Genomic DNA, 15,862 nt, shown 5'->3' with positions numbered 1-15,862 from the left:
ACCTTTACACAAGTCCAACAAGTGATTCATAAATGAATAACATGATATGGGTTTTGGCACTGGTGAGATGCCAGATATGTTCGCCCTCCATCCTCATGACTGGTGGACTGTATCACGTAGCATGTCCATTTGATCTTTCTCTGTTGGCAGCAGGCTGCCCGTGCTGAACCAGCCCATGCTTGTCAGCCTCAGAAAAGTATATCAACCATTAGAACTGATTCTGCTTTGGAAATAATTTATTAAATAACCTGACCTATGCTAGGAGGTAAACTTGAAACCAATTTAAGATCAGCTGGTATCACATATTTGTAAGGTTTTGGAGTAGATTTGTAGCTCGGGTTGTGGGTGTTGAGGTTGGTTGGCTCGCCGAGCTGGTTTCTTGTTTCGCAGACGTTTCATTACCATGCTTGGTAACATCCTCAGTGCAGCCTCCGATGAAGTGTCGGTGTGTTTTCCTGCCTTGTTTTTAAACTCTGGGGTCCGTTGAGATGGATTGCCTCACTTCCGGTTTTCCTTCGTAGTGGAATGTATATGGGATCGAGTTCAATGTGTTTATTAATAGCATGCTTCGTGGAGTGCCATGCTCTAGGAATTCTCGTGCCTGTCTCTACCTAGCCTGTCCCAGGATCTTGGTGTTGTCCCAGTTGAAGTGGTAGTTCTCCTTGTCCATGTGGATTGAGATGAGTGAGTATTGGTCATGTCTTTTTGTAGCCAGTTGGTGTTCAATACTCTTGTTGTTAGTTTTTTTCCTTTTTATCCGATGCAGTGTTTCTCGCAGTCTTTGCAGGGGCTCTTGTAGATGACATTGGTCCTGTCCATGGTAGGGAGTGGGTCCTTAGTTCAGGTGAGCAGTTGTCGTAGGGTTGACGTGGGCTTGTGTGCCTCTCTGATGCCCAGCGGTCGTAGGAGTCTTGTGGTGAGTTCCGATGTGTTTCTGGTATAGGGTAGTGTGATGAGTGTGTTGGGCCATGTAGTCACTTTCTGATGCTGTTCGTGTAAGCATCTTAAGACCCAATTCTTTGGATATCCATTATCCTTGAAAACCTGGAAGAGGTATTCTTCTTCTTCTTGGCGTAGTTCCGTGTTGCTGCAGTGTGTTGTTGCCCTTCTAAATAGTGTTTGCATGCAGCTTCGTTTGTGTGTGCTGGGATGGTTACTGTTGAAGTTCAGTACCTGGTCTGAGTGTGTGGCTTTTCGGTGTACTTTCATTTGCAGTTCCCCATTTGTCTTGAGCTCTACCATGACGTCCAGGAATGGGAGCTGTTTGTTCTTCTCCTCCTCTTTGGTGAATTTTATTCCGGTGAGGGTGTTATAAACTTATAAACTACACCCTCACCGGAATAAAATTCACCGGAGAGGAGGAGAAGAACAAACAGTTCCCATTCCTGGACGTCATGGTAGAGCGCAAGACAAATGGGGAACTACAAACTGCATCCCCATGGTAATACCCTGACCAATCAGAGTCTACCTGTCTGGTCTGAGAATTAAGATTGACAGGTAACTGTTTTTGCTGCATCTCCATGGCAATGATGGCCAAGCCAATCAGCACTCTCTTCCCATTTCGTATAAAAAGATTCAACTTCTCATCTTCTTTCGCAATGTTTTCAAAAAAATGGGATCGATTTCTACCCATATGTGAGCAATATTGCTGACACGGTTTTCATGGAAAAGCTGGAATTATAGTTTGGGATACGGTTGATCACCTTTGTTACATCAGAAATTCAGCTTAAACAGAGGGGATGGGAGTTTGGTGAGTTGGGGGAATCTCTTTCTAAAAGTTGAAATTTGTTTGACTTTAAGACATAACGTCGAGGTTCAGTGATTAGCACTGCTGCCTCACAACACCAGGAACCCGGGTTTGATTCCACCCTCGGGCGACTGTCTGTGCAGAGTTTGCACATTCTCCCCGTGTCTGTGTAGGTTTCCTCTGGGTGCTTCAGTTTCCTCCCACAGTCCAAAGATGTGCAGGCTAGGTTAACTGGTCATGTTAAATTGCCCATAGTATTCAGGGAAGTGTAAATTAGAGGGATGGGTCTGGGTGGGATACTCTGAGGGTTAGTGTGGACTTGTGGAGATGAAGGGCCAATTTACACACTCTCGGGATTCTAAGAAATCTTCTAAGAAAATTACTGTTCATTAGTGCACAAAACCCATCCACTGCACAGCCCAGCTTTAAAACCTGTCCTTTTAAGAAAACACCACATCTGCAAAAATACTGACAAGTTAGTTGCTAACTTCAGATACACAGAAAAGCCCACCAGTTTCTGTCAGAGAAAGTGAAAAAGAGCAAGAGTGAGAGAAAGAGACTCTGTGTGTGTGTGAAAGAGGATGTGTTTGTGTGAGAGACAGAGAGAGGTAGCGAGAGAGAGACTGTGTGTGCTTGTGTATATGTGTGTATTTTGTGCACCCTGCTACTCCTCACTGATATTAGCTCCTGAATCCCAAACCCCTGCTGATTTACTATAAACTCTGTCCAACTGAGCTAACAAAATGCTGCAAGGAACTTAGTCCCAGCTCTGTTCAGGTACAAACAGTCCAACGCGAATGGCTGCCATCTGCACCAGAGCAAGTCACAATAACCGAGGAGTCAGGAGGGAGGTGGGTGTTGTTTCTGGGGGTGAGTTCACACCAGTGGGGGAAATCTGGAGACGGCGTCAGACCATTTGGCGGGGGGGTATTGGAAATGTCATTTCAGGCCAGGGGCTTGTAGAGTCTGGCGATATGAGGGGGTCAGCAGGTCATGGCAGGAATGAGAGATGAAGAGTAGAGAGGGTGTAATCGAGTCAAATTGATAGGTTGGAAGGAAGTGGGGAAAAGATGTTTTGTTGGAGAGTGATTGACAGGGATGTAAGCGGTAGAGGAGTGTAATTAGGAAGGGGGAAGTTTAAGATCCATGTCTGGGTCTGTTTAATAGATACCCAGTTTTTATTCTGTAACTTCCCTGGGTATCTATTGAGCTTAAGTGAGTCTAATTTGTTAACCAGAACCCTCAGAAGTTTTCAGTGCTCTCAGGGGCTTTTTCAGAAGCTTCCAAATGCAGGACTGTTGTCCATTGCATTTCAGAATCCCAGGAAATTCCCATTGAATCTACTACATTATGTTTCTGCACAGTCGCAATGCACAACTCCAATCTATTCTGCTCCCCCACCTTTCTGGCCACTGGGCAATCAGGGCCTCTTTACAGAGGACACAATGCAGAGATGATCCCCTTGACGCATTCATTGGAGTTTGAAAGAATTAGAGGTGATCCTATTGAAACTGATATAGCTGGTGCAAACAATTGAATGAGCTCCCGTCTTTACAACCTTCTCAGATGGTAGCAGAATTGTTATGGTGCAGAAGGAGACCATTTGGTCTATTGTGCCTGCTAAATGAACTGGCTGTGCAAATGACATCATGACTTAGTGCTATTTTCCTGCCCTTTTCCCCATATCCTTGCAGACTATTTCTATCCAAATATTCATCCAATGCCCTCTTGAATATTTCAATTGAACCCGCCTCCATCACATTTCCAGGCAGTGCATTTCATACCCTCCTACTCACTGTGTGAAAAGGTTTTTTTTCTCACTTCACATCTGCTAGTATTTGCAAGTCACTTTCAAACTGTGTTCTGTCATTCTTGATTCTTTTATGAGTGGTAATAGCTTCTCCCTCTTTACTTTATTCAGCCCCTGCATTGATTTTGAAAACTACTATCTGGTGTTCTCTTCGTCTTTTTCTTTCCAAGGAGAATCAGTTCCAATCACCTCAATTTATCCTCTTACCTGAAATTCCTCATCCCTGAACTATTCTTGTAAATTGCTTCAGCATAGTCTCCAAAACATTTACATCCTTCTGATAGTGTGACCAACCCCTGTCCCCCCCCCACCTCGAACTTTACTCAATACTATAGTGTCTTCTAATTAGTGTCTTCTTCAAGTTCCTTGTTTTTGTACTCTATGTATCAATCAAGAAGAGAGCACTTTATTTACTGATCTCTCCACCTGTCTTTCCACCTCCAAAGATTTGCACACATAGATACCTGAGCTCCTGCTCCCCTTTTCAATGTTCTTCCAACCAAAGTGCATCACTTGTCACTTCTCTGCTTTGAACCTCATCCCATCTGCCACCTATCTGCTCACTCTATTAACTTGTCAATATCCTTTCAGAGTTCTATAGTTCTCTTCACATTCTACAATTCTTCCATGTTCCACATCGTCTGCACACTTTGAAATTGTCCCCTGCGCACCAACATGTAGATCATTAATATTTATTTAGAAAAGCAAAGGTTCCAATACCTGGGGACCTTCAATACAAACCTTCCTCCGCCCCAAAATATAACCAGTGACCATTAATTTCTGTTTCCTGATACTCGTCCAATTTTATATCATGTTGCTACTGACCCTTTTATTCCATGAACTATAACCTTCCTCCTGAGTCTATTGTGTCAAACACCTTCAGACACATACAAACAAATGGATGCAGTTGTACAAAATTAAAAGGGGATCATGTCCAGTCCAAAATGAAGATTTAAAAAAAAAACAGCTCTTAGGATGTCCTTAAAGCATTAAGTTGTAACCTGAGACCATGATTATTTAGTTGATTTCATCACCAATCAACGTTAGGTAATATTGCAGTTATTTTAATGTCCTCAGCTTCCTGATGTTTTCTTATAGTCAGTGTTGTCACTGGGCGCTTTTCTTCTGAAGAGGCAGAGACAGAACCTTCTTCAGCCAGTGTTCATTCCACTATCAAAAATCCAACACCCCTGCTCTGACCTAAAAGCTCCTTCAAATACAAGCTAGGCATATCTTCCATATCTGCAGAAATTATGTTTTCAGGCTTGATAATTTTATTCCAACATGTGAGGAATCTCATAAAGGTGCAAATCAAATGGGAGATAATGATCTTTTAACACCTCCCATCAGTGATGTGGAGGATTGTTGATTGGCCTCAGTTCCCTTCGGTAAAAGCTCCAACTGGTGTTTGTATAATCCATGTTAGTTTTATTAAACTTAGCCAACCTGTGAGGAGGAGGTGCAACCTGTAGCCATTTTAAGTCAATGTTTTTAGTTCTATTTTAAAATTATTGTGCTCCATGAAAGTCCCTGGTATTAAATTGGCCAATAGATTTCAAACATCAGTTGGCCATATTCTATACTGTTGTCATAAAATAAAAGATTCTGAGGTGGTTTGACTAGTTAAATGTTGACAGGATATTCTCTCTTATAGGAATCAAAAACCAGGGAGCACAGTTAATAATAAGGGACTTCCCATTTTAGACAGAGATGAGAATAATTTTCTTAGTTTCTGAAAGGCAGTTTTTGGCATTCTCTGTCATAGAGAGCACTGGAGGTGGGCCATTGAGACAGATTTTTGATTAACAAAGGAAAATGAGATTAGGGAGGAGACAGTCACAAAAATAGATTTAAGGTCGCAGTCACATCTGCCATTATCTTGTTGAATAGCAAAGAAGTCTCAATGAGCCAAATGGCTGCTCCTCCGATTCCTTATATTCTTTCACAAAAACAAATTGCTGGAGAAACTCAGCAGGTTTGGCAGTATCTGTTGAGAGAAAGCAAGATTAACATTTCAGGTCCAGTGACTTTCTTCAGAACTGGGAGTAGCTAGGAAAAGGTGGTATATGCTAAAGACAGGGAATATATTTGGTTGGAGGGACAGCGGTGGGGTGCAAAGGAGTAAGTGATAGGTAGAGACAGAGAAATACAGTTAGGTAGACAAAGGGATAGATAATGGTAAGCTAGGGAGAAAGAAATCTGATATCGGGGAGCATAAGTTGGTGGAAGTTGGTTGGCTGTGCTTAAAGGAGCCCATGTGAGGAGAGGATCTAGGTGTGGAGGTGTTCAAAGGACATGAAGGAAGGTGTTCTGACCTGGTGTTCCAGGTCAAGGTGTTCTAGGTCAAGTCAGCATCAGGAGTGGGGGATGTGTTGGATATTCTAAAAGGCATTAGGGTGGACAAGTCCCCAGGTCCGGATGGGATCTATCCCAGGTTACTGAGGGGAGCAAGAGAGGAAATAGCTGGGGCCTTAACAGATATCTTTCCAGCATCCTTGAGCATGGGTGAGGTCCTGGAGGACTGGAGAATTGCTAATGTTGTCCCCTTGTTTAAGAAGTGTAGCAAGGATAATCCAGGAAATTATAGACCGGTGAGCCTGACGTCAGTGGTGGGGAAGCTGCTGGAGAAGATACTGAGGGATAAGATCTATTTACATTTGGAAGAAAATGGGCTTATTAGTGATAGGCAGCATGGTTTTGTGCAGGGAAGGTCATGTCTGAGCAACTTGATAGAATTCTTTGAGGAAGTGACAAAGTTGATAGATGAGGGAAGGGCTGTGGATGTCATGTACATGGACTTCAGTAAGGCGTTTGATAAGATTCCCCATGGTAGGCTGATGGAGAAAGTGAAGTCACATGGGGTCCAGGGTATACTAGCTAGATGGATAGAGAACTGGCTGGGCAGCAGGAGGCAGAGAATTGTAGTGGAAGGGAGATTCTCAAAATGGAGAACTGTGACCAGTGGTGTTCCACAGGGATCTGTGTTGGGACCACTGTTGTTTGTGATATACGTAAATGATCTGGAGGAAGGTATAGATGGTCTGATTAGCAAGTTTGCAGATGACACTAAGATTGGTGGAGTAGCAGATAGTGAAGGGGACTGTTGGAGAATGCAGCAGAATATAGATGGATTGGAGAGTTGGGCGGAGAAATGGCAGATGGAGTTCAATCCAGGCAAATGCGAGGTGATGCATTTTGGAAGATCCAATTCAAGAGCGAACTATACGGTAAATGGAAAAGCCATGGGGAAAATTGATGCACAGAGAGATCTGGGTGTTCAGGTCCATTGTACCCTGAAGGTGGCAACGCAGGTGGATAGAGTGGTCAAGAAGGCATACGGCATGCTTTCATTCATCGGACGGGCTATTGAGTACAAGAGTTGGCAGGTCATGTTACAGTTGTATAGGACTTTGGTTCGACCACATTTGGAATACTGCGTACAGTTCTGATCGCTACATTACCAAAAGGATGTGGACGCTTTGGAGAGGGTGCAGAGGAGGTTCACCAGGATGTTGCCTGGTATTGAGGGCGCTAGCTATGAAGAGAGATTGAGTCGATTAGGACTATTTACATTAGAAAGACGGAGGTTGAGGGGGGACCTGATTGAGGTCTACAAAATCATGAGAGGTATAGACAGGGTGGATAGCAAGAAGCTTTTGCCCAGAGTGGGGGACTCAATTACTAGGGGTCACGATTTCAAGGTGAGAGGGGAAAAGTTTAAGGGAGATATGCGAGGAAAGTTCTTTACGCAGAGGGTGGTGGGTGCCTGGAACGCGTTGCCAGCGGAGGTGGTAGAGGCGGGCACGATAGCATCATTTAAGATGTATCTCGACAGATACATGAATGGGAACAGGGAGCAGAGGGATACAGATCCTTGGAAAATAGGCAACAGGTTTAGATAGAGGATCTGGATCAGCGCAGGCTTGGAGGGCCGAAGGGCCTGTTCCTGTTGCTGTAATTTTCTTTGTTCTTTGTTCTTTAAAATTATTGAACTCTGTCGAGTCTTAAAGGCTGCAGGTTCCCACATGGACTCCCTCTGGAGTCCAACTCCATGTATCGCTTACTCCTTCCATCTTCCTACCCCACTACTTCTTCAGTGTAATATATCCACCTTTTCCTAGTTATTATTAGTTCTGAAAATAGGTCACTGGATCCAAAATGTTAACTCTGCTTTCTTTCCTCAGAAGTTATCAGACCTGAGTTTCTCTATCAATTTCAGTTTTTGTTTCAGATTTTGTGGTGATTGGGACCACATTGACCTCATTAACAATGAGGTTCTTGATTGGTGTTGTTAACCTGGGCCAATCAGTAAAGCCTTTAGTTCTCATTTGCTTATAGTGAGGATACTGACCATTGGTCTCAAAAAAAACCGCACCAGTTAAGGAATAAATAATTGTAGATAACAAGCAAGGAACATGCCAGGTTCTTAGAATTGTCTGAAGGGGAAAGCAAAAGACAAGTTTAAACACTGCTGAAAAGAGAGACATGAAATTGACACTTTTCATTTTTCACTCATCAGGACAAATGCAAGAATGCCAGATTTCAAACCATCGCAACAATTTGTACTATAGAAGATAATGCAGCTTTTTGGTCAGCAAGGGAACTCCAATTGCCTGAGGCATTGCTGTGGAGTTAACACAAGAAACTAGGATAGATTCCCTAAGTTCCTGGGTAATTCAAAAAGGCATTTCCTTTAGTTTGCAGAAAATCTGGGTGTGATTGGGTGTCAGTAGAGAATGTGTAAATGTTGCAAGCTCAGTGCTTAATCTTAAACTGGTTTTTAGCGTATTTATTGGCAGACTCTGGATTCTTCAGTGACTGCTCTCTGATCACAGAATCAAATCTAACAGTAGAGGTTTTGTTTAGCGTTCTGCAAGTGTGAGCTGGTTGAATATGGCCTGTACTCTGCCTGTTACGAACAAGTGGAAATACACGTTGATTTGAGCAGCCAATCATTCGGATGTATGGCCTTTGTACACATCACACAAGTACTGAAGTCCATAAATGACATTGTTCATTAGTGCGGATATTAAAATTAATAATGATCTCTTACCTTCCTCACTTCTAGCATCTACTGTACAAGGATCAGAACAGAAGCATTGATAATATTTCAATAAAATCATCAGACAGTGATGCCAGTGATGTGTCAGCCATCTCGCGAACCAGCAGTGCCTCACGCCTCAGCAGCACAAGCTACATGTCTGTACAATCAGAGCGGCCGAGGGGCAGTCGCAAAATCAGGTGAGTTTTACCTCTAGGCAATGTATAAAGCAATTTCTGCAACTTTATATTTCATATGCAGTGGTGTTATACGTCTCGTTAATTTGATGTTGCTGCTGGGTTTGCTGGAGGTTTTTTCACCTGAACAATATTATATTTCATTATTCAGCAGCATTTCAATATTGTGCCAATGGTTGAATGTTTCCTTTTCATTTCATATTGATGTATGGGGATCCAATTCGAACATTTCCTTGATTTTGCATCATGTGTAGTGTTTTCATAGGCTTTAAGCTGTTTTTAAACTTATTGGCTTTTCTTTGAATTTTGGGGATAAAGTTAACAATGTACAACCTATAATGGGCAAGTAGAAGAAGCTGTTTTATTATCAACTAGTGAAGTGAGTTGTTTGTCACATTCTGCTCAATTAATTAGGTTCCAATTAGGTTGTTTTGATTTTATTTTGCATGCTGTGTTTGTGAAGTAGGTTGAAATCCCTAAAAAACAGCAGGGATGTAGCAATTTAAAAAAAAGAGATGAGGATATCATGGTGTTAGTAGAAGAGGGAAAGAGAGATGGGGCATACTGAAAGGAAGCCAGGAAAAGAAGATCTAAGAAGGAGATGACATTCAGCTTCTGGTGACTTGAGGTAAAGCTCAGCTGCCTGTTCCTAGATATCTCCCATAGTTACTTCAAAGCAATGCCCTGCATCCCCCTGTTTAGTCATTCCCAATCTCCCTAGGTGCTTTGTGTCCTATTGCAGCAGGCTTGTCCATTTTATCTCACTCAGCAGATTTCAGAAATATAAGGTTTGGCACATTAATAATTGTGAACTTAAATAAATCCAAAGCAACAATATGATAATTTAAGTACAAGACTAATTTTAATATATTCTGTCGTGAATAATTGCGAAGGAACATATTGAACCAACTAAATCTTCTTTTGATGTTTCAGTTGCAAAGCAGAGCCAGAGAAAGACAGGCTTGTCCAAGTTCTGGTCACGAGGGAAAGGCTTGGGCTACTCAAAGAAGTTAGGTTTAATCATCACAAACCGAAGATTTCTCTCAGGTGGCGCAGACTCCAAACTGATTTCTGCACACTTCATAGCAAAATGGGGGTCAGAAGCAGTTGCCTTTCAGACTAGTTTTTTGTCCTCTCCCAACCTGCTTTTTGGATTTTTTTTGGAGAAGGGAGAGGAAAGCTGAGTATACCTCTGGCTCATACACTCGTCCCTCCCACACACACTCTCCTCTTTCCCACCACCCCACCAACTCTCTCTGTGCCCCACCCATCCTCCCCGCTCAATACTTCTCACACCCGCTCCCTCCCTCCCCACACCTACTTTCCTGTTACTCATTCAGTCTCACATGAACTCTCCCAGTTACTCCCATTTTCTCTCAACACTCACTTATTCTATCCCTCTCTCTATCACTCGAATTCTCTCTATCACTGACGAGCATGAAATTGTATCTATTTGAACGAAATTAGGAATAGTAAAGTCAAAAAACACTGGTCGTAGTATTTCATAGATCCCCTCTGCAGTTGACCAGGGTACTAAACAAGGAAACATTGGAGCTTTATAACAAGGACAATTTTGTAGAGTATTTCAATCCTCCTGTAGACAGAGCCAAATCAAATTGGCAAATGCAGTCTGGAAGGTGATTTATGAAATACTTATGTGATAATCTTCCAAAAACTATTTCACATTTAGAGTGTAATGAGATTAATGAGCAGTGATTTCATCAAAGATCCTCTGGGATAAAGCACATCATTGCGCAATCAATTCGGTATTAAGTTTAAAAGTGGCGTATTCCACTGCCAAATAATATATTTGAAGTTTTAAGATCGAGGCATTGCTTAATGAGTTGCCAGCACAGGGCTTTTGGGTGAATGGAGTTTGTCAGGTAAGTGAGTTTGGACACTGGTGTACTTGAAAAAAGTGTGGATATTGAGATGAAAGGAGAGTTTGGTGCCAAAGAGATCACAAGTTTTAGGAGGGAGTTCCAAAATCATTGAGGACCCAGTGAGAAACAAAACAGGTACAAAGATCCTAAATAAAAAGTACCTGACAAAGAAGACTAAATAGTCATATGTATAGAAATATATCGACAGCATCTGTGTGCAGGTACAATATTTCAAAAATCACATTCAGAAAGATTTATCATATTTTCTAACAATGTCATTGTTGTCTGAATGTAGTTACTCTGAATATCTGTCAGTTGTTGCACTCTCACTCCTGAGTCACACTGTTCTGGATTTAGGAGCTCTCACACCAAGAATTGAATGCAGAAGTCAAAGCTAACTGTGCAGTGAAGTGCTGAAGGAGTGATGCACTGTTGAATGTGCTGGAGTGTTGGATGCAACATTATACTTATGCCCCAAGTGTCCATTTGGGTTAACAAAAAGAACATGACACTGCTTTGAAGAGGATCACGGTAGTTATCCCTGGTTGATTATTGATTAATTCTTACATTATCATCACAAAAACAAATTAGCTGCTCATTTTCACCTTTCTGTTTGTGGGACCTGACTGTGTGTAAATCGGCTAGTGCATATTCTACATTATACCAGTGGCTAAACTTTCTTCACTCTAAAGCACTTCCAAACGTCCAGTGGTCATGAAATGCCAGTGTTATTTTTCTTGTGTTTACTTTTTGTGAATAACAGTGTTCATCATGAAGGTTTACACTAAAGACTAAATTGTGAACTCTGTGGATACAGGTGGATTTTCCCTGACAACAGGAGTGACAGTGAGACCAAAGCTGTCACCTTTAGTGGCTGCAATGGCCTCAGTCATCCAGCTTGTTTGTGCAGAGCCAGACATACCTCATCGATTAATTGGGATGTACATTCCTGCCATTCCAGAGACACTGACAGAGTCATGGCCCACTGTATGGGAAGTGTTGTTATTTCTGTACTCCCCTGTGGGCTTCCTGTTGTATGAGCTTACGATGGTGGTTCTGCAGTCTCTGTAGCATCAGGCACTGTGCTGTGTTCCATGTTGCCATGTGCTCAGATATAACGAAGAATGAATGATGATCATGGCACCAGATCTGGTGTTTGGTTGTCTGCTGATGGATTTTATTGTTACGTCAATAACCAATATAGAGTTCCTTGTTTAGTTCCATTGCTAAAAAGAACAGAGCGCTTTTGTTTTATTTGTTCAAGTGAGGTTGTTGTTGGCCATCCATTATTACCTAGAGGGCAGTTGAGTAAGCCACATTGCAGGGGGTCTGGAGTCACACGTAACATAGAAACATAGAAACTTGGAGCAGGAGTAGGCCATTCAGCCCTTTGAACCTGCTGTGCCCTTCAATATGATCATAGCAAGTCCTTTGTCACAATGCTATATTCCTGTTTCTTTCCGTATCCCTGATGCCTTTAATTATAGAAAACAATTATCTATCCTTTTCTTGAATATACTCAGTGACCCGTCCTCCATAGCTTCTGTGGTGCCAAATTCCACACGTTGACCATTCTCCAAGTGAAGAAATTTTTCCTCATCTCAGTCCTAAATAGTCTGCCTGTATCCTGAGACTGAGACGCCTGGCTCTAGGCTCCCCAGCCAGTGCAAACATTGTTCCTGCATCCAGTCTGTCCAGCCCTGTTAGAATTTTATACATTTCAATCAGATCCCCTCTCATCTTTTTAAACTCTAGTGAATACAGGCACAGTCAAACCAATCCCTCATTATAGGACACTCCTGCCATTTCTGGTATCAGCTTAGTGAACCTTTGTTGCACTTGCTCTATGCCAAGTATATCCTTCCTTAGGTAGGGAGAACAAAACTGTACGTAATACTCCAGGTGTGACTTACCAAAGCCCTGTACAACTGCAGTTAGACATCCCTAATTCTGAACTCAAATCCTCTTGCAATGAAGGCAATGAATTGCTCTGGAGTCACATGTAAGCTTGAGGATGTCAGATTTTCTTCCCTGAAGGACATTTGTGAACCAAATGGGTTTTTCTAACAATGGACAATGGATTCATGGTCATCAGTAGATTCTTAATTCCAGATTTTTAAAATTGAATTCAAATTCCACCACCTGCTATGGCATCATTGGCTGAGTCTCTAGAGTAATAGTCCAGTAAAATCCCACTAGGTCATTGTCTTCCCTCCAATTAATCATTTCTCATTACACAGTACCCAGTCTAAAACAGCGTGTTCTTTAGTTAGTTCCTCAACATATTGTTACAAAAATCCAAGTCATATACACTGCAAGAAATCCTGGTCCACTTTATTATTCTTGTTTGATTGTCTAATGTATGTGTGGATTAAGGGCACTCATGATCACCTTTGCTGCATGGGTCTGTAAGTCCCCTGTTTAATGCCTTCCCTTGCATTTTCACTGTTTGGGGGCTTTTGGACAACCTCCCGTGCCAACATTTTCTGCACCTTGCTGTTTCTTATCCTAACACTTACAGGTTCCACAGATTTCTGAGCCAGTGTCCTTCCTTTCTATTATATTCATTTTTACTTTGCTAAAAAACTACCTCATCTTCTTTTCCTATTGTATGTCATTCTTTAATATTGCATATCCCTGTATGTTCAATTCCCATCCTTGATCACTGTTTAGCCATGTCCCTTTAATTGCAACAATTACATAACTATTTGTATCTATTTGCATTGTTCATTCATCTACCTTACTGTAGATGCTCCATGCATTATAATACAATGCCTTTAGACTTGTCCTTTTAATCTTGTTATTTATCATCTTATTTTGTACTATGGCCCTAATTGTTTGTCACCCTCGCTTTTTCTGCTTTCCACTTTCGCTTCTTAATTTTCTGTATTTTATTTCTATCCTTGTTTCCCCATTCACTGTCTCCATGCTCAGGTTCCCATCTCCCTGCTACCTGCCATTCATGCTTAAAAACCCCTTGCCGACACTGGCAAACAGCAACCCCCCATAAATGTGATCCAGTACAGAGGTGTAATTTTAATACAAACATTTCCTGTATTTACAAACTGTTGATTTTCATTATCCTGCATTGTGTTTCAACTTGCATGTAAATCGACTTACGAATTGACTCCACAGCAGAACCCGTTTGCAACCCAGGGGCACTTTGTACTAATTAAGCTAGGGAACTTACACACTCCAAAAACACTCACTACAGTCCAATGTTGAACTCCCTACCTTATTTTGTTTATCCTAATGGACTGCAGCAATTTGATTAGTTGACCAAGTAGAAGTACTTATCTGACCCTACTCCACATGCTTTCTAATTTAAACTGTTTGAAGACACACCCTACAAAACACAATCCCACCCACAACAATACAACTCACTGAATTAACTACTCTCCACTTATGCTGCTTAATATCAAGTTCCTCCCAGTTTACTTCACAACAGTGCTGACTGCTGTATTCTCTTTTCAGTCCAGACTCAGTCATGATGGTGCATTTATTTCCCTAAAGGACATGAGTGAACCACAAATATTTCATGGCAATCAACAATGGTCACCATTAGACCAGCATTCTATCCCAAATTTTTACTGAATTTGAATTTCATCATCTGCGATTGTGGGATTTGAACCCTTTTCATGGGAACATAAAAATATTATCAGAAGATCATGGATTATTATTCCAGTGATGTTACCACTTTGCCACTGCGTTCCATCTGGAGAACGTCAGAAGTTGTAGTGGCTGGATTTCCATCTAACTTTCTAGTATAGAATCGCCCCTAACATATCGTTATGCAGCTCAGTGTCTTATTTTGTTTGAGAATAGTCTTGTGAAAAGCTTGGGATATTTTAATCTGTAAAAGATGCTATGTAAATGAAAGTTGTTGTTGCAGTTGACACCAGAGAGACATTTAATCATTGGTGTTAGATTGCTGTGAGGTGAGAACATGCTCCCCCCCCAGCTGATGCCCTCATAAGTACACCCTGTGCCCTTTTTCCTAACAAGTTGCAACTCATCCGCATGAATTTTTCAGCATGGGCTCCAACACTCGCTATGCTGCAATATGTCTCTCATTTCTGTGGGGAGGTTGAACAAAACCTGCTAATATAAGCATAATTTTGAGGATGTTAACTAGATTTCTGTGCGTATGGATTATCCCTTCAAATAAGGGCGGCATGGCGGCTCAGTGCTTAGCACTTCTGCCTCACAGCACTAGGGACCCAGGTTTGACCCAAGGTCCAAAGATGAGCAGGTTAGGTGAATTGGCCATGCTAAATTGCCTGTAGTACCAGGAAATGTGCAGGTTAGGTGGATTAGACATAGGAAATGTGGGGTTATGGGGATAGATCTGGGTGAGATGGTCTTCAGAGAGTCGGTGTGAACTTGATGGGCCAAATGGCCTGTTTCTACACTGTAGGGATTCTATGAAAGCCTCATTAATTCTTTCAAAATGACATTTGATTGCCATCATACAGCCAGTTCAAATTGGTTTTGTTGTATTAATTTTGCTTGCATCTAAGCATGGTTTTCATTCATTTTGCTTTAAGCTTCATGTTTGAAACATTTCCCTTTCCCTGCATTAACCCTTTTGTGTTGCTCACACGTGAGTTAATTTTCCTGTCTGCATTATTTGGATTTTCTTTTACTTCTGCTTCTCTCCCCTGTTTTGTGTTTTAGTTCATCATTCATTCGTGAGTTTCTGTGTCTCACCTGTATGAATGGGGAGGATGAGGAAGAACGGAAATCTAAAGCTAAGCCTATGAATCCTAAAAACCTGTCTAACCAACACACCATAGTTACAGACCCAGGACCACTGCCTAAAACCATTGAGAAGGAGGCACACGATCACTCGACCTTTGACATGGAAACGTTGGTTCCTGGTACAATCTTAGAGAGAGTCGGAAATGTAGAAACTGTCAGCATCACAAGTACGGGCAGTGATGCACTTTCAGAAAAGGGTAAAAATTAAAAATTAATGAAAAGACGACATAAAGTACCTAAACTGTTTTAAAATCATTCTTTGTATCTACAGTTTCATATTGAAATTTAAATTGCATAATAAAGAACAAGTTTCTTCAAAAAATTCTGAAAGTTGTTTATGTGCCAAATTTGAGGCTAATGAGGCATTAAAAGATGCATTGTCATCTACTAAGGGTTCACTAACAATGCCCAATGCACAACTAA

General features: G+C 41.6%; 1 protein-coding gene across 1 annotated transcript in view; it reads left to right on the top strand.

Annotated features, from left to right (window-relative positions):
- Positions 1 to 15,862, top strand: part of LOC109919852 (regulating synaptic membrane exocytosis protein 1-like) — a 424,455-nt gene that overhangs the window by 292,066 nt on the left and 116,527 nt on the right. Inside the window, exon 22 of the mRNA XM_048597070.1 lies at positions 8,626 to 8,798. Coding sequence (XP_048453027.1) covers positions 8,626 to 8,798 — 173 coding nt within the window. The remainder of the gene's footprint in view (positions 1 to 8,625; positions 8,799 to 15,862) is intronic.

Source organism: Rhincodon typus, chromosome 5 (assembly GCF_021869965.1).
Source record: "Rhincodon typus isolate 14 chromosome 5, sRhiTyp1.1, whole genome shotgun sequence".
Classification (NCBI taxonomy): Eukaryota; Metazoa; Chordata; class Chondrichthyes; order Orectolobiformes; family Rhincodontidae; genus Rhincodon; species Rhincodon typus.
This window is presented reverse-complemented; position numbering and strand designations above follow the sequence as displayed.